The 25,000-nt window shown below is 48.1% G+C and overlaps 2 protein-coding genes and 1 long non-coding RNA gene across 3 annotated transcripts in view; all 3 read right to left on the bottom strand.

The window, feature by feature from the left end:
- msraa (methionine sulfoxide reductase Aa) overlaps positions 1 to 15,543 on the bottom strand; it is an 18,282-nt gene extending 2,739 nt beyond the window's left edge. Inside the window, exons 1-5 of the mRNA XM_084700131.1 lie at positions 15,321 to 15,543; positions 6,086 to 6,154; positions 5,609 to 5,728; positions 5,418 to 5,522; positions 5,228 to 5,334 (exon numbers count right to left, since the gene is read on the bottom strand). Coding sequence (XP_084556257.1) covers positions 5,228 to 5,334; positions 5,418 to 5,522; positions 5,609 to 5,728; positions 6,086 to 6,154; positions 15,321 to 15,456 — 537 coding nt within the window. The 5' untranslated portion in view covers positions 15,457 to 15,543. The remainder of the gene's footprint in view (positions 1 to 5,227; positions 5,335 to 5,417; positions 5,523 to 5,608; positions 5,729 to 6,085; positions 6,155 to 15,320) is intronic.
- On the bottom strand, positions 8,013 to 11,519 carry LOC146287566 (uncharacterized). Its single transcript, XR_014758475.1, has 3 exons — positions 10,774 to 11,519; positions 10,563 to 10,614; positions 8,013 to 8,153 (listed from the first exon to the last, which is right to left on the bottom strand). It is a non-coding gene; the product is annotated as an uncharacterized LOC146287566 (long non-coding RNA).
- Positions 15,544 to 21,925: 6,382 nt separating the features above from the next.
- ift172 (intraflagellar transport 172) overlaps positions 21,926 to 25,000 on the bottom strand; it is a 28,530-nt gene continuing 25,455 nt past the window's right edge. Inside the window, 5 exon segments of the mRNA XM_084700133.1 lie at positions 21,926 to 22,583; positions 22,922 to 23,013; positions 23,097 to 23,250; positions 23,889 to 23,987; positions 24,845 to 24,904. Coding sequence (XP_084556259.1) covers positions 22,494 to 22,583; positions 22,922 to 23,013; positions 23,097 to 23,250; positions 23,889 to 23,987; positions 24,845 to 24,904 — 495 coding nt within the window. The 3' untranslated portion in view covers positions 21,926 to 22,493.

The raw sequence follows: 25,000 nt of genomic DNA, 5'->3' as shown, positions 1-25,000 counted from the left end.
ACTTATTGCTCTTGTAGGTTAGTTATTACGAAGTTAACGCTGTACTCGCTGTGAAATATTTTACTGTTGATTATTCTTCTACAGGTACAGTCTTGCACTTTTTGTGGTTCATGTTGTTTTAATTTGTAACATGTATAACTGCATGCTCTTATGGTTCTTCCCTTTGGCACTTGTTTAGTTTTTTCACAATGTATGCTTCATGTTTTGGCTGCTTGCAATGTTTGGGACTACCTCGTTGTTATGATCAGTGACCTATGCTCTTTTGTAAAGCTCTCTCTTGGAAGTCGCTTTGGATAAAAGCGTCTGCTAAATGCATAAATGTAAATGTAGCAGGAGCATGGATTACATATTTACTGTCTATTATATTACATATAGCAGAGAGAGAGAGAGAGAGGGGAGAGAGAGGGGTGGAGCATTTCTCTGAAGTAAGGAAGAAAGGTGGCATCTCTCTCTGGCTGGCATGGCGACAACGGCCAGACCATAATGATGCTGAGGGAGAGCCAGAAACCTGGTCCCCTGTCTCTGGCGGCCTCTGTCACAGACACAGAGGAGAGGCTGGGGTAGAGGCTGCAGAGTGAACCAGAGAGGCTGGGGTAGAGGCTGCAGAGTGAACCAGAGAGGCTGGGGTAGAGGCTGCAGAGTGAACCAGAGAGGCTGGGGTAGAGGCTGCAGAGTGAACCAGAGAGGCTGGGGTAGAGGCTGCAGAGTGAACCAGAGAGGCTGGGGTAGAGGCTGCAGAGTGAACCAGAGAGGCTGGGGTAGAGGCTGCAGAGTGAACCAGAGAGGCTGGGGTAGAGGCTGCAGAGTGAACCAGAGAGGCTGGGGTAGAGGCTGCAGAGTGAACCAGAAAGGCTGGGGTAGAGACTGCAGAGTGAACCAGAGAGGCTGGGGTAGAGGCTGCAGAGTGAACCAGAGAGGCTGGGGTAGAGGCTGCAGAGTGAACCAGAGAGGCTGGGGTAGAGGCTGCAGAGTGAACCAGAGAGGCTGGGGTAGAGGCTGCAGAGTGAACCAGAGAGGCTGGGGTAGAGGCTGCAGAGCCTAGGGGCCCTATTTTAACAATCTGAAACGCAAGTATCAAACGCAAAGCGCAAGTAACTTTGTGTGCAGGATAAACGATTTTGCGCCTGGCGCAAATCTAAAATGGGTCTGAAATAGCTACATTACAAATGGATGTGGTTGGGGCGTAACTTGCAGTAAACCAATCAGAGCGTCATCTCACATTCCCTTTAAGAGCAGGCGCGCTTGTTCCATGGCGGATTGCTATTTTAACGGCGCATTTGCCAGGCGCACGGCAAGAGTGGTTCACAGCCGAGGAGACAGACGTTCTAGTCAGGCCCGTAAAAGATAGAGAAGTGACATTGCATGGGAAAGGCAGAGCAGTTTTCTCATTGCACTAAGTTGCCCAATCATGGTGCTTATTCAAATTATTATTGGTGGCCAAGCCGCATGGGAGTCTATGGCAGCCCCTAGAACCGTGTTGTCAGAAGTTGTGAAATTTGGCACACTCTTTGGGGCCAGTCCCCTCATCAATTTCACCAAGTTTCATGTCTCCATTTCAAACCCTCTAGTGCCACCAATGGGTCAAAGTTGAAGGTGTGTTTACAGACTTTACTTTTGAACCACATGTCTCATTTTCAAAAATGAAGTATTGTTGTATTCCCTGGATCAAGACAAGTCCAACTATGACATCATACCCAGTTATATAGATTCTCCGCCATTTTGAATGTTAAGGAAAAGCGTTTTTTCGTGTCTCCTCCTACAATTCTTGTCGAATCTTCTTCAAAATTGCCACAGATGATCTTCAGACCAAGCCTCACAAAGGTTATCGTATGGATTTTTGATTTTCGAAATTGTTTGTTAGTTACAGCCAATCAAATTGATGTGGCCGAATTGATGTGGCTGCCATTTTGAATATAACGTTTTTCACTACCCCTCCTATTAAGTTGTCCAATCTTCACTTGGCACACATCCTCTTCAGACCAAGACTCACAAAAGACATCAAATTTTTGTTATTTTCCAAGCCACCATAAAAGAATTTAGGTCATTTCTCAGCACGTCTTTACTGCATTGACACCAAATTTGGTATAAGGACCAGGGACCCTGTTCTAAAGAGGTCCTATAGGTCATGCCATTTCACCTCTAGGTGGCGCTGCAATAAGCAAAAATCTGGCACCAATTATCTTCAGTTCAAGCCTCACAAACATTTTCACACGGTTTTTGATTTTCAAAACAGTTTTTCCGGTAAAGCTGATCAAAGTTGGCGATGAAGCCGCCAAAACAGGAAGTGAGATCATATCTCAGGAAATATTTGCTGAATTGACATCAAACTTGGTACAGGTGCTCGAGAACCTGTTCCAAAGACAACCACAAAAGGTTGTGTCATCTAACCGCTAGGGGGCGATCCCATCTGTGACGAATGTTAACTTGTGATACCAGATGAATTGGTGCAACCACCATTTTATGTTTTATGAAAAGTTTTTTTCCCTATTCCTCCAACAAAATGTTAGCCTGACATTGTCATACTCATAATTCTAGTCAGAATATGAGTCTGAAAACTCTCCGTTGGGCTGTGACTACGGGGCGTGTTTCAACCGAACTCGTAAAACAAATGCCTCTACGCTCAATTGGATAGACCTACAACCAATCAGAGCAACGTAATATGTTGTTTGTTGAAAACAAATTCAACTCAAGGGCTCTTTTGTGACGTTGTTGATTACGTTACTGTTGATCATCTGTTCATCATCGTATAAAGCCCGCGCTGGCAATTTCATTGGTACGCCCAGATCCTGGTTTTATGTAGTCGTTCCCAATACGAGACCCTCCAGACCCAACTTCCCAAATTTTTTTGTGGGCGGGGAGAAGTTGGGCTGGCAGCCAGGTTTACAAAATGTTCCAATATTCACCAAATTTGGCACAGATTATCTTCAGACCACAATCACATTGACATGTCAAAATAAAACTGAAATCTGACAACCGCTTGCCAGTTGAAAAACTGCTCATATTTTTACACAGTAACTGAACACATTCATGTCCAGCACTGAGAATAGAGCTCACTTGGATAAATTGGTGTCCTGGCAAGTGCAACGTAAGAAGCTCAAATCCAGCCAAAGCCAACGAGACTGCCATGTCACTGGTTTTTTGTTTAGCGAGACTGTAAGCCACTGCAAAGTAAGCCAGGTACAACTAGGGATGAGTATCGAGAACCGGTTCTTGTTTAGAACCGGTTCCCAGTGAAACGATTCCTCGGAATCATCAGCCAAATTCTAACGATTCTGCTAACGGTTCTGTGGCTTTGCGCATGCGCAAATTTATATTTTATTCAGACTGCAGCAAACATGGCAACTAGGCAGAAGCGTTCTAAAGTTTGGCTGTATTTCACACGACAAATTTACAACAACGCCACTTGTAACACATGTAAAAAGTATATTTCGAAGGGAGGAAATGCCACAAATTTAAAGAAACATTTGAACACAGCATGGAATTAAGTTACTGGAATGTCATGTGTTCGATGCACGCAGCAGCGCTGCAAACGTTCGCGCTTCATAAAGGTGAGCTAAACTCCTCAAAAGTGATCCCAACCACTTGTCACTGAGTGAAGCAATTTGCCTTTATTGTGTATAGTCGATCAAGTTATCTTCTGTCCCGTCGTTTGAAGCGTACATTTTTGCTCCAACATTCGTCTCCCATTATTGATCACTTCACGTTAATTATCGGAGGGCGAGTGTTATCAGCAAACGTTCGCATTGTCGTGTTAACCCAATATTAGCTAAACTGAGCGACACTGTCATATTATATGATTTGATCTTGGCTGAAAATGGAAGATTCTATAGCTAACCTAGCGTAGCTATAACTGACATAGCTTAGCTACAGAATCTTCAATTTTCAGCCAAGGTCAAATAAAAGTGTAGAAGAAGAGCAACGACAAAATGTAAATGTGTATGTGTACATACTGTATATGGTGAGCAGCATTATAGAAAATGAAATAAAAGAAAATGTATGTAAATTAACTCGTTTGTGCTCTCCCCCCCGCCCAATAAGAATCAATAAGAGAATCGATAAGGAATCAAATCGATAAGTAGGAATTGATGGATTCAGAATTGTGAAAATCTTATCAAAACTCATCCCTGGTAACACGCAGCTCGAGGTGCTTCTGTGGAGGGAAAAGTCCGCTTTGCGTCTAGTGCAAACTAGGAATGATACTTGCCTCGTTGACAGTCAATTGCGCTGGGTGCAAGATAGGGCCCAATTAGTGTGTGAGAGACTTCCAGAAAGAGAGAGTGTGTGTGTGTGTGATTGAGAGACAAGGAGTGTGCAGGGTGTGTGTTTGCAGAGGTGTGTGTGTGCAGGGTGTTTGCAGAGGTTCAGAGAGCCACTAGTGTCTAGATAATTGCAGCTTGTCTGATTTGACACACATACATTCTCTCTCTCTCTCTCTCTCTCTCTCTCTCTCTCTCTCTCTCTCTCTCTCTCTCTCTCTCTCTCTCTCTCTCTCTCACACACACACACTCACACTCACACACACACACACACATGCTCTCTCTCACACACACACACACGCTCAGCCAGCAGGGTGACATGTTGCTTGGGCAGTGTAACGGTGGATCCTTGACTCTAAATCCTTGGATCACTGAATCCAAGTTTTTGGTCACTGCTGCAAAGTTGGCCATCCTACAGGCACACTCCAAACATTCAATATGAATAAAGACCCATAGAGAAGTAGGAACAGTGTGTGTGTGTGTGAGGGGGGAAGTGCCCCCCTGCACCTCCTAACCCTGGCAACAACCCCCTCTCCCTCCATCTCTTTCTTGTCTCTCTCTCACTTTTCCAGTCATTCTCTCTCTCTCTCTCTCTCTCTCTCTCTCTCTCCCTCTCTCTCTCTGTGTGTATGACCTGTGTCAGGGGGAGGGAGGGGAGGGGAGGGGAGGGGAGGGGAGGGGAGGGGAGGGGAGGGGAGGGGAGGGGAGGGGAGGGGAGGGGAGGGGAGGGGGACCCTGACATGATGACCTCCAAAAGCCCCTCCCTGGGTGCCTCCTCCTCAGTTTCTATGGTAACAGAGTTTGCTGCTGGGTGTGCAGATGTCTCAGCAGGGGGGAGGGAGGAGGGGGGAGGGGGGAGAACAGACAATAGAGCTGGGGAGAGTGGAAGAGAGAGAGCCCAGATCAGCGGGGTAGCAGTCACACACATGCACCACACACACACACACACACACACACAGGTGTGTGTGTACCTTCTGGTACTGGTCCCGGGAGAGCAGGGTGAGGTCTAGGTGCTGCTGGGAGCAGGTGTAGATGGCCGAGCGGTATGTGGTGCCTACATCGTTCCCCTGACGCATGCCTGGGGGGGGGGCACAGTCAGGAGGGGGGGGGGGGTGTATGGTGTGGTGTGTGTGTGTATGGTGTGGTGTGTGTGTGTGTTACCCTGAGTGGGGTTGTGGCTCTCCCAGAAGATCTTCAGCAGGTTAGAGAAGCTGATCTTCTCAGGTTCAAACACGACCCTCACGACCTCAGTATGACCTGTCCTGCCTGGAGGGGGAGGGAGGAGAGGAGGTGGGAGGAGGTGGAGAGGAAGAGGGAGGAGGAGAGAGTTTGATTCAGTGGGCCTGTCCTACCTGTGCAGACCTCCTCGTAGGTGGGGTTAGGGGTGAGGCCTCCGGAGTAGCCCACCTGGGTGGAGTACACCCCCTTCTGCTTCCAGAACTTCCTCTCTGCTCCCCAGAAACATCCCATCCCTGCAGCCCAGGACAGGGAGGGACAGAGACATTTACTGTCAAATAAAAATGATAGTATTATCCTATTATCATCTACCCCAGCCAGTAAAAACACATCATGTTCAAAAACCTGCTAAATATTTAAACCTTGGAACACACACACACATGCACACACCTCACACACACACCACACACCTCACACACACACCACACACACACAGCACACACCACACACACAGTAAACTCCAAGCATGGCTCCCAGGGTTCTGCTGTGGAAAGATCTAGACTCTAGCTGCTCTGTAGTACCTTTGCTACTGAGTGTGTGTCTCCTCCTCCTCCTCTTACATCCCTCTCTCCTCATCCCCCCCCCCGTCTTACCGAACATGACCATCTGTGTTCCCTCAGGAAATGGAGGGACCGTCCTGTTAGCGCTGACGTGGTGCTTGGCTAGGGAGAGGGGGGAGGGGGGAGGGGAGAGATAGAGAGGGAGAAGACAAGGGGGGAGAGAGAGGCTACGTTAATGTACAGACACTCTGAAGATAAACCAGGATAGCTTCATATACTAACATGTACACTAAACCCCCAGGTCCCCCCCTCCCCCCAGGAGAGAGAGAGAGAGAGAGGAGAGAGAGAGAGAGAGAGAGAGAGGAGAGAGAGAGGAGAAAGAGAGAGAGAGAGAGAGATGGCCCCATATCTGGCTACATCACCACTGTAGCCAGATATGCTCATTCAGACAGCTGGAGACTGCAAGGCTGCTAGGCTATTTACAACAACACACTCTCTCCCTCCTTATCCATCCCTCCACACACACACACACATACACAGTAACCAGAGTGTTCCTTATTCTTGTGTTCACTTCTTACACGCACACACACACACACTGACACACCACGCGACTGGTGTGCCTCCGTCTGCAAGTGTGTATGGGCATGTATTTGTGTGTGTGTGCTTCTGTGAGAGTCTGAGAGTTTGTGAATTAGTAACTGTGTGTGCGCATACGTGTGTTTGTGTGTATGTGTGCGTGTGCTTGTGCTTGTATTTATGTGAGTGTGTGTGAGGGGTGACCTGTTATCTCACCCCCCCTCACTCTGTGCTCCAGGGGAGATCAGCAGGCCAGCCAGCCTGGACACTCACGGTGCCTGGCAGGACTGCAAGAGGCTCAGGGGGCAGCAGCTCACTGGCCTGCCCCCCCCCCCCCCCTGGCTGGCCTGCCCCCCCTCCCCCCCCCCCCTGGCTGGCCTGCCCCCCCCCTCCCCCCCCCTGGCTGGCCTGGGCTGATGGTGATAAATGAAGCAGTGTCTGGCTGGGCCTGATTGGAACCCCCCCACACCCCCTGCAGACACCCCCCCTGCAGATACACACCCCCTGCAGACACAACCCCTTTCTTAATAAAAGGACTGGAAGAAGACGGAACATTAGTTCATCGGCACTGCAATGAAGTCTTAAACATGATTTGCCCCTTCTCTCTCTCTCTCACTCTTCCGCTCTCTCTCTGCACACATTTAATTTGATGAGCAACAGGGAGAGAGGAATGTAGGAGTCAGATGGCTGAACGGTTAGGGAATTTAGCTATTAATCAGAAGGTTGCTGGTACAATTCTCGGCTGTGCCAACTGACGTTGTGTCCTTGGGCAAGGCACTTCACCCTACTTGCCTCGGGGGAATGTCCATGTACTTACTGTAGGTTGCTCTGGATAAGAGCGTCTGCTAAATGACTACAAAGCTCTGTCTTGGAAGTTGCTTTGGATAAAAGCGTCTGCTAAATGAATAAATGTAAATGTACATGTAAGAGATATAGAAAAAGAGACAGAGTGCATGAAAGGGAGAGAGAGAGAGATGGAGAGAATGACAGACAGTGAGAGATGGAGAGAGAGGAGACAGCTGATATAGACAGCATGGGGGAAGAGAGAGAGAGAGGCAGTGAGGCAGTGTAACCCCGTCCTCTTCACAGAGATGAGGTGGTCAAGGTACCACAGCTGCAGCAATCACAACCAGATCAGAGCGCTGGCTGGCTGGCTGGCTTGAAGCTATACTATCACTGTAGTGAGCTAGATGATGGAGGAAGGGAACGTGGGCTGTGAGGAATGAGTCAGGCCTTGTGAGAAAGACCAGGAAGGAGAGAGACCATGACATCCAAAGGAAACTGCCATATGCTCTCCTGGGTACTATCAGAACCTAGTTAATCACACTGGATTAACAACAAGCCCTTTTCCCACCCAAACACCCCCCTCTGAGGACGCCGGTGGGACAGGGAGCATGAGCACCCATTAGCCAGCCAACCCTAACCCAACCCTACACCAGCCATGTCTGCATTTACATTTAGTAGACGCTCTTATCCAGAGCGACTTAAAGGTAAGTACAGGGACATTCCCCCGGCGGGGAATCGATCCAGCAACCTTCTGATTACAAGCCCGACTCCATCACCGCTCAGCCATCTGACTCCCTGTCTACACATGGGGATGTGATGAGAGACAGAGAGAGAGAAAGAGAGAGAGAGAAAGAGAGAGAGAGCTCCGCATTGGATCAAAAGTAATTATTCACAACAGGAGGCTGCAGAGTTAATTCAACCAATCACAGCGCAGGTGGGGGGTTGGGAAAGGAGCGAGGAAGAGAAAGAAAAATGGAGTGAGACATGAAAGAGATGGAGGGAAGGAGGGAGCCCTGCCCCCCCCCCCCCTCATCTGTTAGGAAATCGCTCCTCACCTCTCCATCATCATCTCACACCAGACACACACCTACACACGCACACACACACAGGTCTATGTGTGGGAGTCTGTCATGTGATCAGGAGTGGTGATGTAATTAGACTAACTGAGGGGTCATGTCTTCCTGCTACTCTCCTGCCCAGTAAACCTCCTCACATGCCCAGGGCACAGAGACCCTGGAGCCACCAGAGACATGAGACATGACGTGTGTGTGTGTGTGCAGCAGGTTTCACACAGGTCTGTCTCAGGTTCTAATGGCATCTCTCCTCCAACACAGCTCACATTCTAACAGCAGCTTGAACGCCCACTGTGTAGCAGAGGTCAGGTGAATTACACGGGAGGGAGGGAGGGAGGGGAGGGGGGGAGGGGGGAGGAGGGGAGAGAGAGAGAGGGAGAGAGAGAGAGAGAGAGAGGGGGAGAGAGAGAGAGAGGGAGAGAGAGAGAGAGAGAGAGGGGGAGAGAGAGAGAGAGGGGGAGACAGAGGGAGAGAGAGGTCAGTTATTCTCCAAACAATGCAAGAGGGCATCAGAGATTAGACAGGTGAGCAGCAGGTGTATATGTGTTCATCTAAACACACAGAAGGGACCAACACCCACCTCGCTACTGGTTTAACGTCACCTGACAGCCCACACACACACACACACACACACACACCGTGGTCACCATGTTGGTGAGCACTAAGGACAGGCAGGATATCCCCCTTCAGTTTGTTTTCAGACTTTTTTAAGACTTCAGATAATCACAGAAGATCATTAGCATTTCACAGTAGCATTAATCATATTAATAACTGTACATCTGCAGGGCTTGGGGTTAATGAATGAATCTTTAATTTGTTACATCTAATCTTTCATTTCATTAAAGCTGCAGGCCAGAGGGCTACTGTAATGATTCTTGATTACACTCTTCCATATCCAGGTCAAGGGAGCACACACTCACACACACAGACACTCTCACACACACAGTCACACACACACACACACACTCACACACACACACACACACACAAACTAGGCTGGAGAAGGGGTCAGAACCCTGCTGTGCTTTCTATATTTGTCACTTTGGATAAAAGGACCTGCTGAATGTAAAGTGTGTTGAGGCTGAATCTGGTGGGAGAGTTAGTGGAGACCTCAAACACTCACAGGCCCTCCCTTTCTCCGCAGAGAGAAGTGGAGGAGAGAGAGAGAGGAAGAGATGACAAGGGGAGAGAGGTGGAGAGGTGGAGAGGAGAGAGGTGAGACTGTGAATGAAGCAGAAACAATAGAAAAATAGAGAGAAAAGAGACAAAAAGTGAGAAAGAGTGAGACTGAGAGAGGCTTTTTGGATGACAGACTTGCAGAGGTTAGTGAATTATTCATAGCTTTAGAGCTGGCCATGCATGCATGGATGGGCCACACAAGTGTAGACATGCTGGAGAAAATGTAAGAGGTTACACCTCTAAACTTCTCCTCTCCTCCTCTCAGACAAGCCTCCAACACTATTTCCTAGATATGAAAGCTAGATATGAAATCAAACAGGTTCCCAAAAAACAACATGCTCTTCATAATGATGTTGCCTGTAAGTGGACGCTAAATCGGAGAACACAGAACTATTAAGTAACTGGATCAGCGACAGAATAATGTGACATTCCCAAACCATGAGGATGATAGCAGTATCAGCACCTGTCTGTTCCATCTGCTGGGAACGTGAAGAGCAGATGAAGGTGTTTCAGAAGAGCAGAGAGCAGATGAAGGTGTTTCAGAAGAGCAGAGAGCAGATGAAGGTGTTTCAGAAGAGCAGAGAGCAGATGAAGGTGTTTCAGAAGAGCAGAGAGCAGATGGTGTTTCAGAAGAGCAGAGAGCAGATGAAGGTGTTTCAGAAGAGCAGAGAGCAGATGGTGTTTCAGAAGAGGAAAGAGCAGATGAACGTGTTTCAGAAGAGCAGATGGTGTTTCAGAAGAGCAGAGAGCAGATGGTGTTTCAGAAGAGGAGAGAGCAGATGAAGATGTTTCAGAAGAGGAGAGAGCAGATGGTGTTTCAGAAGAGGAGAGAGCAGATGAAGGTGTTTCAGAAGAGGAGAGAGCAGATGAAGGTGTTTCAGAAGAGCAGAGATCAGTTGAAAGTGTTTCAGTCTGGCTCCAGTCTCTCTGGTCTTGTTGTCTGCAAACACACTAACATCTGTCTCTGAGGATGCAGGACAGCAGGAGAGGTTCCTAGACGTCCATCCTCTGAAGGTGAAAAACCATTGCAAAGTCTGGTGATATGTTTCCTTGACAGGTGAAACAACTCCACAACTCCAACCTGGACTCAGATAACTCTTCACCTGGTCTGAGAGGTGTGCAGTGAGCACGTTTCACCCTCCTCCCTCCCTCACCTTCCTCCCTCACCTTCCTCACCCTCCTCCAGGTCCCAGAGCAGGAGTCCACAGCAGTTGAAGATGTCGTAAAACTTCAATTATCTCCTGTTCGGTCCCAGGAGCTAACTTCTTCATCTCCACAGGTTGAGGGTTAGATGGTGATTGTACGACTGCTTGTACGACTCAGTTGGTATTTAACAACGCAGACAAGATAAGGCTGCTGTTTGGTTGTGTTCGCTTCTAAACTTGATAAAGATTCAGTTGATGTGGTTATTTCCAGGTTCCAACCACCGGCGACATAGTCCTAAAAGTCGGCGTTGTTTGGTTCTGCTGCGTTTCCAAATGCCGTGAAAACACCATCTCCTCGCCCTCGCAGTCCTCGGGCCGGGAAAGTAGTTCTTGTTTGTTTTTGGGGGGTTTGTTTCGGAGTTAAAGCCCAGCTCACCACTCCAGACTGGAGTTGTAGAGTCCCTCCCAGCGCAGAGCAAACAAAGGCAGCAGCAACACCAGCCTGCCAAGTCGAGCCTGGAAATACTCTCTCCTCTTTCTCTTCTCTCTCTCTTCCCTCTCCCTCTCTCTCTCTCTGTCTCTCTCTCTCTCTCTCTGTCTCTCTCTCTCTGTCTCTCTCTCCCCCCTTTTCTGCTCTCCCTCTCTCTTATCTCCGTCTCTCCAGCAACCTCACATGCCATCTCTCTCTCTTTATCCTTCCCTCCAACCTCTCTCTCTCCCTTCACCATGGCAACCTTCCTGTAATGCCTTGGCAAAGCTCCAGCCCATCTAAATACCCCAGCCCCATCACACACACACCCAGCCCCATCACACACACACACACACACACACCCAGCCCCATCACACACACACCCAGCCCCATCACACACACACCCAGCCCCATCACACACACACACACACACCCAGCCCCCTCACACACACACACCCACACACACACACACCCAGCCCCCTCACACACACACACACACACACACACACACACTAGTACTACTGTAACACCATCCAACACATCTTCACTACTCAACTTTCCTTCAACCCTGCAGACTCTCCCCCCTCCCTCCCCCCCTCTCCATCAATCCTGCACTCTCACCCTCCCTCCCTCCTTCAATCCTGCACTCTCACCCCCGCTCCCTCCCCCTCTCCTTCAAGCCTGCAGACCTACACCCCCCCCTTCACCCTCCCCCTCCCCCCTCAAACACCACTCTGAGGGCCTCATTTACTAACAGGATAGTGCCCATTTCAGGCGTGAAATAGCGGTTAAAGACATAAAACCGTATTTACAAAGACAGTGCACTTGAGTAAAAACGCAGATTACCGCTGCTGGGAGGGTGTAAGGGAAAGTGGGTGTGTATATTTATAGCTCCTGTTCGCTGAACTTTTTTTTTTTTTTCCTCGAATCCCCCATGGTGGCAGGCGATTGTTCCCGTCTTTTAACGGTGAGCTAATTAATTCTAAAGGGCGCTGATTGCCCGACAAGGGTCTGGTTTGATAAATACCTAGCAAAATGCGTAAATACACCGTCCGCTATTTGCGGTTGGGCAAAGGCGCAGATAAAGCTGCGGTCGCAATGTTAGTAAATGAGGCCCTAAGTATTCTCAGTCCCCCTCCCCTCCTTTCCCCTCTCTTCCTAGTTAAACTCTCAAGGTGTTCTCTCAGGCTGTTCTCTCAGGCTGTTCTCTCATGCTGTTCTCTCGGGCTGTTCTCTCGGGCTGTTCTCTCGGGCTGTTCTCTCGGGCTGTTCTCTCGGGCTGTTCTCTCGGGCTGTTCTCTCGGGCTGTTCTCTCGGGCTGTTCTCTCAGGCTGTTCTCTCAGGCTGTTCTCTCAGGCTGTTCTCTCGGGGTGTTCCAGTCCTGTAGTTCTGTTGACTCAACGCCAACTGGCTCTATTCAGCATCTGCCAAATCTCCGTGGCAACGAGCCCGCAAACACCAGCGAGCGCCAACTCACCACCTTCACATTCTCCATCTTTACTCACACACACACTGACTCCATCTCACACACACACACACAAAGATATACAACTTTGGATAAAAGCTCAGCTGAATGACTTCGTCCAGAGTAGGTATCCAGCTCTGCAGATCAGAGTCAGATGTGAATGCAGGAGGACCCAAACACAGGGAGAAGCCAGCAAGACACAAAGAAGAAAAACTTTAATTTAGTCCAAAACAAGGAACCGACAAGGACTGACACAGGGAGCAGACAAACACAGGGCTGGAGGACTGTGAGGGAGACACAGGAGGTGCAGAGAGCCAAGAGGAAGACAAGACCAGGACCCAAAACACCCAGGAGACACACCCAGGAGACACACCCAGGAGACACACCCAGGAGACACACCCAGGAGACACACCCAGGAGACACACCCAGGGAGACACCCAGGAGACACACCCAGGAGACACACCCAGGAGACACACCCAGGGAGACACACCCAGGGAGACACACCCAGGGAGACACACCCAGGGAGACACACCCAGGAGACACACTCATGAGACACACCCAGGAGACACACCCAGGGAGACACACCCAGGAGACACACCCAGGAGACACACCCAGGAGACACACCCAGGGAGACACACCCAGGAGACACACCCAGGGAGACACACCCAGGAGACACACCCAGGAGACACACCCAGGGAGACACACCCAGGAGACACACCCAGGAGACACACCCAGGAGACACACCCAGGAGACACACCCAGGAGACACACCCAGGGAGACACACCCAGGAGACACACCCAGGGAGACACACCCAGGAGACACACCCAGGAGACACACCCAGGGAGACACACTCAGAAACCAACCTGGAGTCCAACAGAAAACCCTGCAGAACGCCGTGTAACAAAAGCACAGCACCCCTGCTCCTACAGCTTGTCATGAGTTCTGCTGATCATTACAAGCCTGTTGGTAGCTCTCTCTCTTTCCCCTCGTCTTTCTCTCTCTCCCCCTTCCTCTCCCTCTCTCTTCCTCTCTCTTTCCCCTCTTCCTCTCTTTCCCCACCTCTCTCTCTCTGTTCCTCATATCCCCCCTCTTCTCTCTCTTTCCCCACCCCTCTCTCTCCTTCTCTGTGTACCCGTCCTCTCTCGCTCCTCCTCTCTTTTTCCCCTCCTCTCTCTATCTCCTGCTCTCTCCCCTCCTCTCTCTCTCTCCTGTGTCTCCCCCCTCCTCTCTCTCTCCTCCTCTCTTTCCCCTCCTCTCTCTCTCTCTCTCTCTCTCTCTCTCCTTCTCTCTCCTCCCCCAGCTGTGTGTCCTTCAGCAGACAGGAAGTACAGCAGTCAGGATGCCTTCACAGCAGTCTCTGTCACGTGCACGTGTGCTGTGCACGCCCGTCTGCCTCGCTGCGTCGCCTGGCAACCTGCCAGACCCATGGTGCAGAGCTGTTGCCAAGGGGAGGCCTGGGAGGCCAGGGGCATGCTGGGTAATTTGAACACTGCAGTCCTGCAGGGTGGGTCCCTGTGCTGAGCTGGTGTCTTTACAGTATCCACACACACACACACACTTACACACTCACACACACACACACACACTTACACACACACACACTTACACACACACACACACACACACTTACACTGACAGTAGCCAAGAGAGCAGCATTTCAAACTATATTTGCTATCACAGTCAGCCAGGCCATTCACACATCCTGGGACAAAGAGTCTCTCACTCTCTTACACACTCACACACAGAGAAACACACACACATGCAGACACACACACTCACACACGGACACAGAGGAACACACATAGACAGCCCATCACCCTGGAGTCCTGTTGAAACTGGAGCAGAGAACAAGTGACTGTTCCAGGTGTCTGAGCTGGTGTGAGGAGGAGGGGCCTGTTGTTCTGCTAACTAGTGACTACCACACTTCTCCTTTCCTCCCTCTCTCCTCCATCCTTCTCCCTCTCTCTCCTCCATGTGTCTCCCTCTCTCTCTCCCTCCCCCCTCTCACGTTTTCTCTCTTCCATGCTATTTTATCAAACACAACATTTCTACCTCTAAGTGCATTCTCTTGTCTTTTGCTCTCATCACTCTCTCTGCGCAAACAGAATCAGACTAATCCGGACAGTTTGTGAGCTGGCACCGCGGAATGAGTTCACTCCAGGGTAGTGTCTCTGCGGCTGGGCTCAACAGTCACTTCACAGACAATAAGAGCAACAAGACTAATTTAATCAATAACCGAAAGAATGTTCAAATCCTACTCTGAACGCAACACCTCCCTGTTACACAATTGGATTGTGTGTGTATGTTCGGCCTAATGGCGCGTGCGCAGTAAATTTGCACTACAGAAGAACTGTCGCAGAGACCCTGCCTGAGCCGCCGCGGCTAGTTAGCCGGCTGCTTCCTCAAACTGCACCGGGTTCTATTTAAGACGTTAAGCCTCTTTTTTTTTCCCACAACACGGGCTATTTCTAAATCGCCAACCAAACTGTTGACTGAAACGTGGTCAGACGGACGCTGAAACCGCGTCTAGTCTGTAGAGTAATGTTTACGAAATTGTCAGGTCCAGTTATGAATGAGCAATGAGTTGTTAGCTGAAGTCAACAAACTGCGACAGAAGTAGCGAGAGACTTCCTACCTGATACCTTTAAGCTCTCGCTTCTCCCCGGGAGAGCTGTTTCTGGAGTCGGTAGCTGAGTTTTGGAAGACATGTCTCCCATTCTATTGTGGGTAAAATGACGCCAAATTAAACGGAGTCGAGTAGAAGCGACCATTGATTTCGGGGTAACAGCAGCGCGGTAACCAAGGCTAGTCTTCTCGGTCCTCAAGCTGTGTCGTACGGCGAGGATACATAACGACCTTGTGTAATGCCGTTTTGTAAACTAGTAGTTACACAATAAATGGTTCTGTGCGCTCATATTATATGAAGGCTCGGGATGTTCTGACGTGCGCTCACAATGCCGTTTGGTTTTATAAATGTTTGCATTTTCGTGGGCTATGTAAAATGTATGAAAGTTGCATTACCTTAGCTACCTTAGCAATATTAGAAGGTTTGTAACATAGTGACAGCAATATTAAAAGGCTATTGTAACATAGTGACAGTGGTGGCGGTTGTGTTGATGATTTGTATCTTAACGTTATTTTAATTGCAAGGAAATGGTGTTTGAATTGTAGGCTATTGTATTTGTTAAATAAAAGTTGGTAAACTAAACGACATTGCCATTCTGTTTACTCGTCTGGGTTTAGCCTCTAAGAGAAGCAGGCAATGTAGGCAAACAATTAAGGGCAGCGTATGGTTTGGCCTATACGTCCTACCAGTTGGTAGGCCTATATCTAACCCTCTGAAAACGAAGCAGATTCATTTAAACCACAGCAGCTCTCTGTTGTTCGTGACTATAGTTCCGAAAATGATTTCACACTGAACCTCATGAGTTATGGTTTGGCTGTATCTGAAATAGTCTACTGTTTTCTTCCTAACGTAGGAAATCCTTTTTCTAACAACTAATTGTGGATTTATTTTGGCAACGGGTCATTTTTAAACTGTTTTCATTTTAAGATACCGTCAGGAATTAAAATTAGTGAACTTTTTTATCTCTTTGTTTCTACTCACTCGTTTTTCAAGTCCTTTACATGGTTACTAAAATGAGTCTCTCAAAGCGGGTTAGCGGGCAGGTCTGGATGAAGGGTTAGCCTCCATAGTGTGGAGAAGCTCCCGGTCCCTGCACGTGCGCTCCTGCGGGGATTTAGACAGCTTGTCTCGGCCCAACATCATCATTTAGAATTACATGTGTGTAAATTAGTTTTTTTGTTAACAACAGATACGCAGTAATATTGCGGGGCCCAGACCTACACATTGTAGTCTGACATGCAGACTCATATGCTAAGAATAAACAAACAAATTCCAACATATTGTTGTTTTAGTGACACTCAGCCTTCCAAGAAGCGGTGTATTGCTGCTCGAATGTGTTTTATAAACCCTACTGAATAGAAGGGATTGGCTATTCAGATTGGCTATTCAGAATATGAATATTTTTATGTTTATGGCCGATAAAACATATCAAGGTCAAATCCGCTCGAAATTTTGCTGTTGTGTGTTTAGACATAAACAAGTAGGCCTAACCATTCCTTTTCCACGTTGCAAAGTATAGGCTGTAGGCTATATGCTGCGCGCCCTTGCCGCATCATGGCTTCTACGAAACACTGCTCTGTTCTGGTGTGATGTAGGTCAACATCACCGGAGCTGGGCTGCAGCGCGTGGCTTACACACAGCCATCTGGAGTTCACCGCGCGCGTCGAATCTGTTTAAGGCACGCGTCTGACAGACGACACTTTGCGTTGTGCTGCACGAGAGGGGGGTGAAGGGGACCTCTGGTGGCCCCATCTGAACGCAAGCAGACGCGGCTGGCAAAACATTATGCATCGAAACAACATAGTCTTTGTTCCTTCACAAACTCCAGGCCCACCGGCTACGCGGATCCTGAAACACTACGCACACTGGGTAGTCTCATATAGAGTAGGCCTACTCGTGCCCAATTCAGTCGTGCATGCAAATTCTGTTAAATACTACAACAGTATGATCTTGTTGTAGGCCTAGGTAGGGTATAGGTTATTTGGCATTTTTCATAGAAAAGGTTGTATTTGACATCAACACTCAATACACCGTTGTCATGGTCTTGGCCTAATTTATGTGTACAGATCTGCTGTGAAGGGACGGGTGGGGGTGGGGGACGGGTGGGGTGGGGGTGGGGGTGGGGGACGGGTGGGGGTGGAGCGGGGAGACGCACAGATGACGGGCCAGATGGAGACGGCACATAGGGGAGGGCACATTTGGATTCCCAATACTTCGTGAAGGTTTCTCGCCATGTTAGCAAAATATTTATTTAACGTATGATTGCCCTAGTATGAAAATACAGCAGTTAACACGAGCTCCCGAGAGCTTGTGTCGATCAATTATTCATCATTCGCGAGTGCAGTCTGATAACTGTGCATTCCACTGGAGTACAATACATGGGAGAGAACCGAGAATTTGCGCCATTCTCTGAGATTTTATTAAACGAGCTTGTCACGTAGCCCTTCATTTGCTTGAAATTAAAATATAACATCCAATGTGAATATTGAATAGCCTATTAGGCTAGGCTGTATGACGTTTAATCGTTGGAATAGGCTAAAGCCTGAACACGAACGGCCTTTATATCTAAATATATATGTTGGGACAACTATAATTTGTCATTTATTTCAAACAATAAGATATAGGCCTAGATGCTATAGGCTATATGGGCATATGTTACAATTCTAGACGATTTTTGCAGGAAAAATGTCAATATTGCACAAAAGGTCGAATCTAGACCCATTGTTCCCTATTCTATACCAAAGCCAACATCTATTTTGCTAATTCCAATTATGACTAAAGGCATACAGGGGGAACTGGAGCGTCTAGTTTCCAAACCTCTCTGTCTAGTAAAGCGGCAGATGCTCCCTCACGCGGCACCCCCCTCTTAATTCTCAGAAGAGAAGAGGATGAACAACGCGAGGAGAAGAGGGGTAGGCGACCGCGCGCTTTAAGCTGTGTGGCGATAATAAACTGGCTCGCGCTCCCTCTGTGTCAGATCGCTGTTAGCATCAGTCTTTTACACGACAGGCTCGCGGCGGAGTCCAGACTGCGCCAAACCTCCTCACACTGCCGCGTAGGGTGTTTAGCCTTTTGGGGGGGAGGGGGGGGGGGTATGGGGGGTATCTTTGGTTCGGTCATGATCTGTGGAATATAGGTGTGAGTTTTTGTACCACGGCACGAATTTCCCCTTTTTTGCAGAGAGCCGGTAGAACCGAAGTGAGGAAGAGGGCATTTATGCCCAGCATCAGCACCATGACCGATCAGCATCCTCGGTGTGGCAGCGGGATTCCACGGGCTGTGTTGGTGATATCGCGGGATAAATGGGTGAAATGTTAATTAAATCTCCAAAGGCATTTCTGTAAGTTGTTCCGCGAAGTAACAATGCAATTGAGCAGTAAATTACGCGGTTTCGTTTTAAACAATCAAATAGGTAGGCTAGATCCTAAATACGTAAATGCTGTTGTAAAAATACATCCCTAAAACTGTCATTGTAGCCAATCTGTAGCTGACGTTTCCAAACCGATTTCCGCGTGAGGCAGTTTGCCAAATCCCATATTTCCATTTTGTCTAAATAGAGCTTTACACCGCGTGCGCCTCATCTCCTCACAGACCCCGCCGGGCCCCCCTAACACGGGCAGGACTCCCGTTCAACCCGGGAGCGCTCTCTCTCTCTCTCTCTCTCTCTCTCCCTCTCTCTCTCTCTCCCTCTCCTCTCTCTCTCTCTCTCTCTCTCTCTCTCTCTCTCTCTCTCTCTCTCTCTCTCTCTCTCTCTCTCTCTCTCTCTGCTGCATTTTTGCATGAGCTATCTAGGTCATTAGTATTTTAGCGCGTGCGAGACTTGACCAAGCTGCCGGGAAGCCAGATGGGCCTCCATGAGAGCTGAACGGAGGACTGACTGCAGCAAGCCGGCCAGCTCGAGCCTTCACTGTGGCCGCTCCGCGCGGGCCTGTCGTTGCACCATCAAAGGAGTGGGTTGTCCTCGTGCAGCATCCGTGGAATTTAGACAGCCCGCTGCAGAGACGGCTACTCGGTAATGTAAATACGAAACGAGGCTTGCATTTCTGACTGCAAACTGTCATTATCCTCGATCTGCATCTCATCCCCTGCATTAATGTCGATAATGCCGTGACACATGACTATGCATGCGCACTATGACTGCTGAGATGGATGATGATGCGTCGCCGACCGGAGGAACAAGATATTTGACGTATAGCCGCTTGCCTGCATTTTGGTGCAAGATTCACAGCTTTCGAACAGGGATTCCTTTTGCACGCCCGTCCAGCTCGCGGTGTCTGCGTGAAACTGCAAAAGGACAAAAGCGGCCTCTTCTCTCCTCGTGTTCACAGCGGACCTTGATTTAAATGTCCATACAATTAAGGCACGCGGTGAATGCCAAGAGAGAGGGTAAATATCATCGAGATGGCGTGTGCGTTTATGAGGCTTAGTTTTTAGTTAGATTAGCGATGGGTAAATCATCTCTCGAGCTAAAGGTTAAAGGTTCCCTGCACGCGCTGTTCTGCAAAGAGACTGTGGCGCCATTCGATTCACTGTAGCCAGTGTCGATGTTCAAACCATTAGTGAATCTGAGCTTGTCTGCACACGAGGGTGTGGTAACATAGATCCTTATGGTGTCTTGTTCGTTCTATGGTTCTAAGATCCGCCACATAAAACGCGTCTCATCTGATGTGATGTGGACAGATGATAGATTTAGGCCTTAATGGTATGGACGCAGCAACGACATGTGGGATGGACTGTAACCGTCCTGTAGGGGAGAAGGAGTTGCGTGGGGACGAAGGAAGACGCGTCAACTCCGTCAACGCGCGTCAACTCGCGTCAACGCGGGTAAATGGAATACAGAGACCATGTCTTGAGTTTAGCCTATGTTGCCTTGCTGTGTGTGTCGGGTGGTCACAACGTTTACAGTACTACAGGTATTGCCTGTGTAATCTCCAGGACACAGTGAGCTCGAAAACTTAACTACACGGTTAGGCTATAGATGATTTTGGTGGTGTTTTTGTCCCCCTTTCCATTTAATCATGAATGTACTACTGCTTGATGTCATTATGAATTGTTTGCAATAAAAAAGACTATTAAATAACGTTAACATATTTCTTGTGTAAAGCACATTTATGAAGGCACGGCTTGGTGTTAATGTTTAAGGGCGTGGAATTAGACCGGCCTATAAGTCTAACGGTTAGTCAGTAATTAAACGCAGTAAAAACGTAAAGCTGATAGAGTCCTTGCCCATGATGAATTATTCTCACACGAGTGTAATCTGAAGAATATTCAGAAATGTAATACAGATTGAAAAACTGAGTTTTTACATGCTGTACGCTTTAGTCCACATGGTGCTATGCTGGTTCCAGCTTTATCTTGACATTCCATGCAGTATATCCTCCTCGTGAGCGTGTGGATCACAGCTTGGAATCATACAGTAGGCCTACGTCTGATGAAGCGTTGATCATTTCGCTGCACAAGGCCTAAATAATGTCAATTACACTACTTACGATGAAATTCGTTTATATGGTAGGCCTATGTGTTTATTAGGCCTATCATACGTATTTAAGATACGGTAGGGCTATATAACAGACAGGGAAATAAATTAGTAGGTAAAAATAGTTCCCTTAATAAGATAGGATACTCTAAACGCAGTGAAATCGTTAAGGCATTTGAAAAGATATGACTGATTGTGATAACGCCTGTAACTAGGATGAAATGACCCGTGTTGTCTATCAAACAGACCCGGGGCCGGTGACAAGAAGAACGGCATAGCCTAATGTGGCGTTAAAAAATGAAAAGTGAGCCCATTGTTATTCAGAAGTCGATGGAATCCACTATTTTAATGCGACATCTTTAGAAGGCAATACGGAAATGCAAGAGAAAAATACTACACAAATTGTAATGCAGCCACTGGAGATACTATAATGTAGGTCATACAGATTTGAATCCATAAGCCCCAAGTAAATGTAGCATTTTTGACGGAAGCGTTTTTGTATTCGTGTATTCCTCCTGGCTTACGACTCAAAAGGCGAAAATAGGATTTACAGGAGACACGGGCACTGGACAGAAATGATGAGATCTGAGTAAAACTGAAATATAAATGTGAATGTAGGCCTTCCACCTGGGTCAGGCAGGGCAGGCGTGCCTATGGGCTACATGGTGGGTGTACACATTATTCAAATGAAGTGTAGGAAATTCAAGGGCACTTCTTTGACACAGCAAGACAATGTCAGTATTCGTTCAGCTTGATCAGGTGACACATGCGGTTCATTCAAGGTGACCGCCGTCCGCCCGGGAATAGAGAAATAAGTTGTACGGGTTAGTTCTCCCACCGAATGCAACATCAAGATCTCGTCAACAGCTTTTGGTGAATAAAAAAATACTGTATTCTGTGCGCCCATTCTCAACTCCTCAACGGATCTTTTATGTGTTAATATTTTACAAGGGGGTAACCATCCAATGGGAATAACCGCCAGTTTCAGTTCCAGACATAACCTGACATGTCCCTCGTGAGAGAGGGGGGATGGGGGGCGTTAGCCTACACCGGATGGACCCGCTCATCATGTTTCAATAGAGATTATAGAGACCTGCATCCCGATTGGTTGATCAAATCATTTAAAATTGAAGCATGATTGAAGGGACCAATATAAACTTTTTATTTAACATATACATGAAATACATTTAAAACAACATGTAGATGAATGAACCTAATACAAAGTGCTAATGCTAATTATTACATTGTCCTACTAAAACTGTATTGTTTTTTAGTAACTTTAACATTTGAACATTAAAATGATTAAAATAAATAAGGGCATTTCTGGATGCCATTATCTGAAATATGAAGACACCTCTGAGGCCTCTAACAGAATCAAACACACCCACACACACACAAAAACACATGCACACACGGCAACAAAGAGAGATGAAAATAACGTAAGATAAAAAAAAGGTGGAATGTAACTGGATGTAATAGAGAGGAAGAGAGATGGAGAAAGAGAGAGACATGGCTGTGTGTGAGAGTGTGTGAGTGTGTGTGTGTGAGTGTGAGTGTGTGTGTGTGTGTGTGTGTGTGTGTGTGTGTGTGTGTGTGTGTGTGTGTGTGTGTGTGTGAGTGTGTGTGTGTGTGTGTGAGTGAGTGAGTGAGTGAGTGTGTGTGTGTGTGTGTGTGTGTGTGTGTGTGAGTGTGAGTGTGTGTGTGACTCAGTGGAAGGAGAATCCAGAAGCAGGCAGGCCGCCGCACCATTGGCTGATGAACTTGAGCACATCCTGGCACTCTGGACTGTGAGTCGTCTGGAAAGGACACACACACACACAGCATAGCCAATCACATGTCAGGATTCTGAAGTAAACCCCAAGAAGGACTGCAAGTGTAGCTGTGTGTAGTTGTGTGTGGCCGTGTGTGTGTGTCTAGTTGTGTGCCTACATCTCTATATTTGATGATGAAATACACTGAAATGAGTTGGACCAAAGACAACTAGCATTCATCCTGTGCATCTATAACTCTGAGATCAAAGGGATGTGTGCTGTTATACACACACACACACACACACACACACACACACACACACACACACACACACACACACACACACACACACACACCAGGTAGCAGCCCATAAGTGGTGTACCTTGGTGGCCATCAAGAACTTGTTCCAGTCCTCCTTGTTCGCTACCTTCCCTGGAGCCTTGAACTCCATCTTGTTCCTCAGCACAGGGTAGCCTGGAACACAAACACCCTGCTCAGTCAGTCAGCTAGCCTGGTGGGTAGGGGGCGTGTCCTGTTGTCCAGGGGGCGTGCCTTACCAGTGATGATGCAGGGCAGGGAGCGGATGCCGGTGTTGGCAGCCAGCAGCGAGGCCTCGTATGTGGCCCTCTCGTCTCTGGGCAGAACCTGCTCCACCCGCTGGTCCATGGACACGGTCAGAACCCAGTCACGGATCTCCTCCCTCTGGGACTCCTGGGAACACACCACCATCAGCACCATCAGCACCATCAGCACCATCTGCACCATCAGCACCATCAGCACCATCAGCACCATCTGCACCATCAGCACCTTCAGCACCATCAGCACCATGAGCACCATCAGCACCACCAGCAGCATCAACACCATCAGCACCACCAGCACCATCAATACCATCAGCACCATCAGCACAATCTGCACCATCAGCACCACCAGCAGCATCAACACCATCTGCACCATCAGCACCATCAGCACCATCAGCACCATCTGCACCATCAGCACCACCAGCAGCATCAACACCATCAGCACCACCAGCACCATCAATACCATCAGCACCATCAGCACAATCTGCACCATCAGCACCACCAGCACCATCAATACCATCTGCACCATCAGCACCATCAGCACCATCAGCACCATCTGCACCATCAGCACCACCAGCAGCATCAACACCATCAGCACCACCAGCAGCATCAACACCATCAGCACCATCAGCACAATCTGAAGCCCTCCTGCAGCCCTCCTGCAGCCCTCCTGCAGCCCTCCTGCAGCCCTCCTGCAGCCCTCCTGCAGCCCTCCTGCAGCTCTACTGCAGCCCTCCTACAGCTCTACATCTTACGGTCTTTGGTTCTTACGGTCACGTGCAGCTTGGTGGGGACGGGGACCTCGAAGGGGATGTCAGTGTCCTGAAAGTCTGAGTGATCCAGGGTGTCCAGGCTCCCCTCATCTATACCCTGGAATACACACACACACACACAAGATATAATAAATAAAAAAAAGTGTTTATTTTAATGCTCTCAAACGATGAAAATATTAATTTGCGATTAATCACATTAATGTCATAGTTAACTCACGATTAATCGCAATTAATCACATATTTGTATATATTCTAAATGTTCCTTGATTTATTTTTGTCCCATAATTTTTTCTTATTTTAATGCTCTTATCAACATGGAAAAGTGGATCGGATTGCTTAGTGCAAATGTTTTTTTTAAATTGAAAACAACATTGCAATCGCCTGGCTTTCACGAGGGGGTGGAGAATTTGCATCAGCTGTGTGCTTGTGGTATTTCAGACTGGACGTGCTGCGACGATAGCTCAGTTCACAACGACAAAACACACAGATCACTTTGGTCTTGTCAATGGAACCATTGGGCAACTTTTTAAAAGTAAACTTTCCATTCAGAATGTTATTGGCATCTCGTGCTCGCCATCCACTCCAAACGTAACATTAGCTACTACTCTTTAGCCGGCTCCAGCTAGATCCGGTGTGGTGTTGTTGTTTTTCTAACGTCAGTATTTGTTGCAACAGCATGTGAAAAAAAACTACAAAGTTTGCTAGGCCAAAAACAAAGTTAATCTCGCAATAATTTTTTTTACGCTGTTAAAATGGGTTTGCGTAAACACCGTTAATAAAGCGTTTAACTGACAGCACTAGTTTATTTAGAAGACACTATCATGGGGGATTTGAACCTGTAAACGTTTGATGCTCTAACCACAGAGCTACACCCATCACTCCCGTTATCTTCCTGATGTACAGAACCCTGGACCCCCCAGCAGAGAGTAGAGGTGTGGGCTTCTGCTAACTCACATCCGACAGATCCAGGAAGCGGTTCAGGAAGATGAAGGCCATGTTCTCCCAGCCAATAGCCTGCGGACACGCACGTACACATTAACATCAGTGCAGAATTTCACACACACACATAGGTGTGTGTGTCCCTCTGGTAGTGCCTCTGGTAGTGCCACC

Source organism: Hypomesus nipponensis, chromosome 6 (genome assembly GCF_054491055.1).
Source record: "Hypomesus nipponensis isolate SF chromosome 6, ASM5449105v1, whole genome shotgun sequence".
Taxonomy (NCBI): Eukaryota; Metazoa; Chordata; class Actinopteri; order Osmeriformes; family Osmeridae; genus Hypomesus; species Hypomesus nipponensis.
The sequence above is the reverse complement of the archived record's forward strand: the minus strand, read 5'-3'. Positions and strand labels throughout refer to the sequence as shown.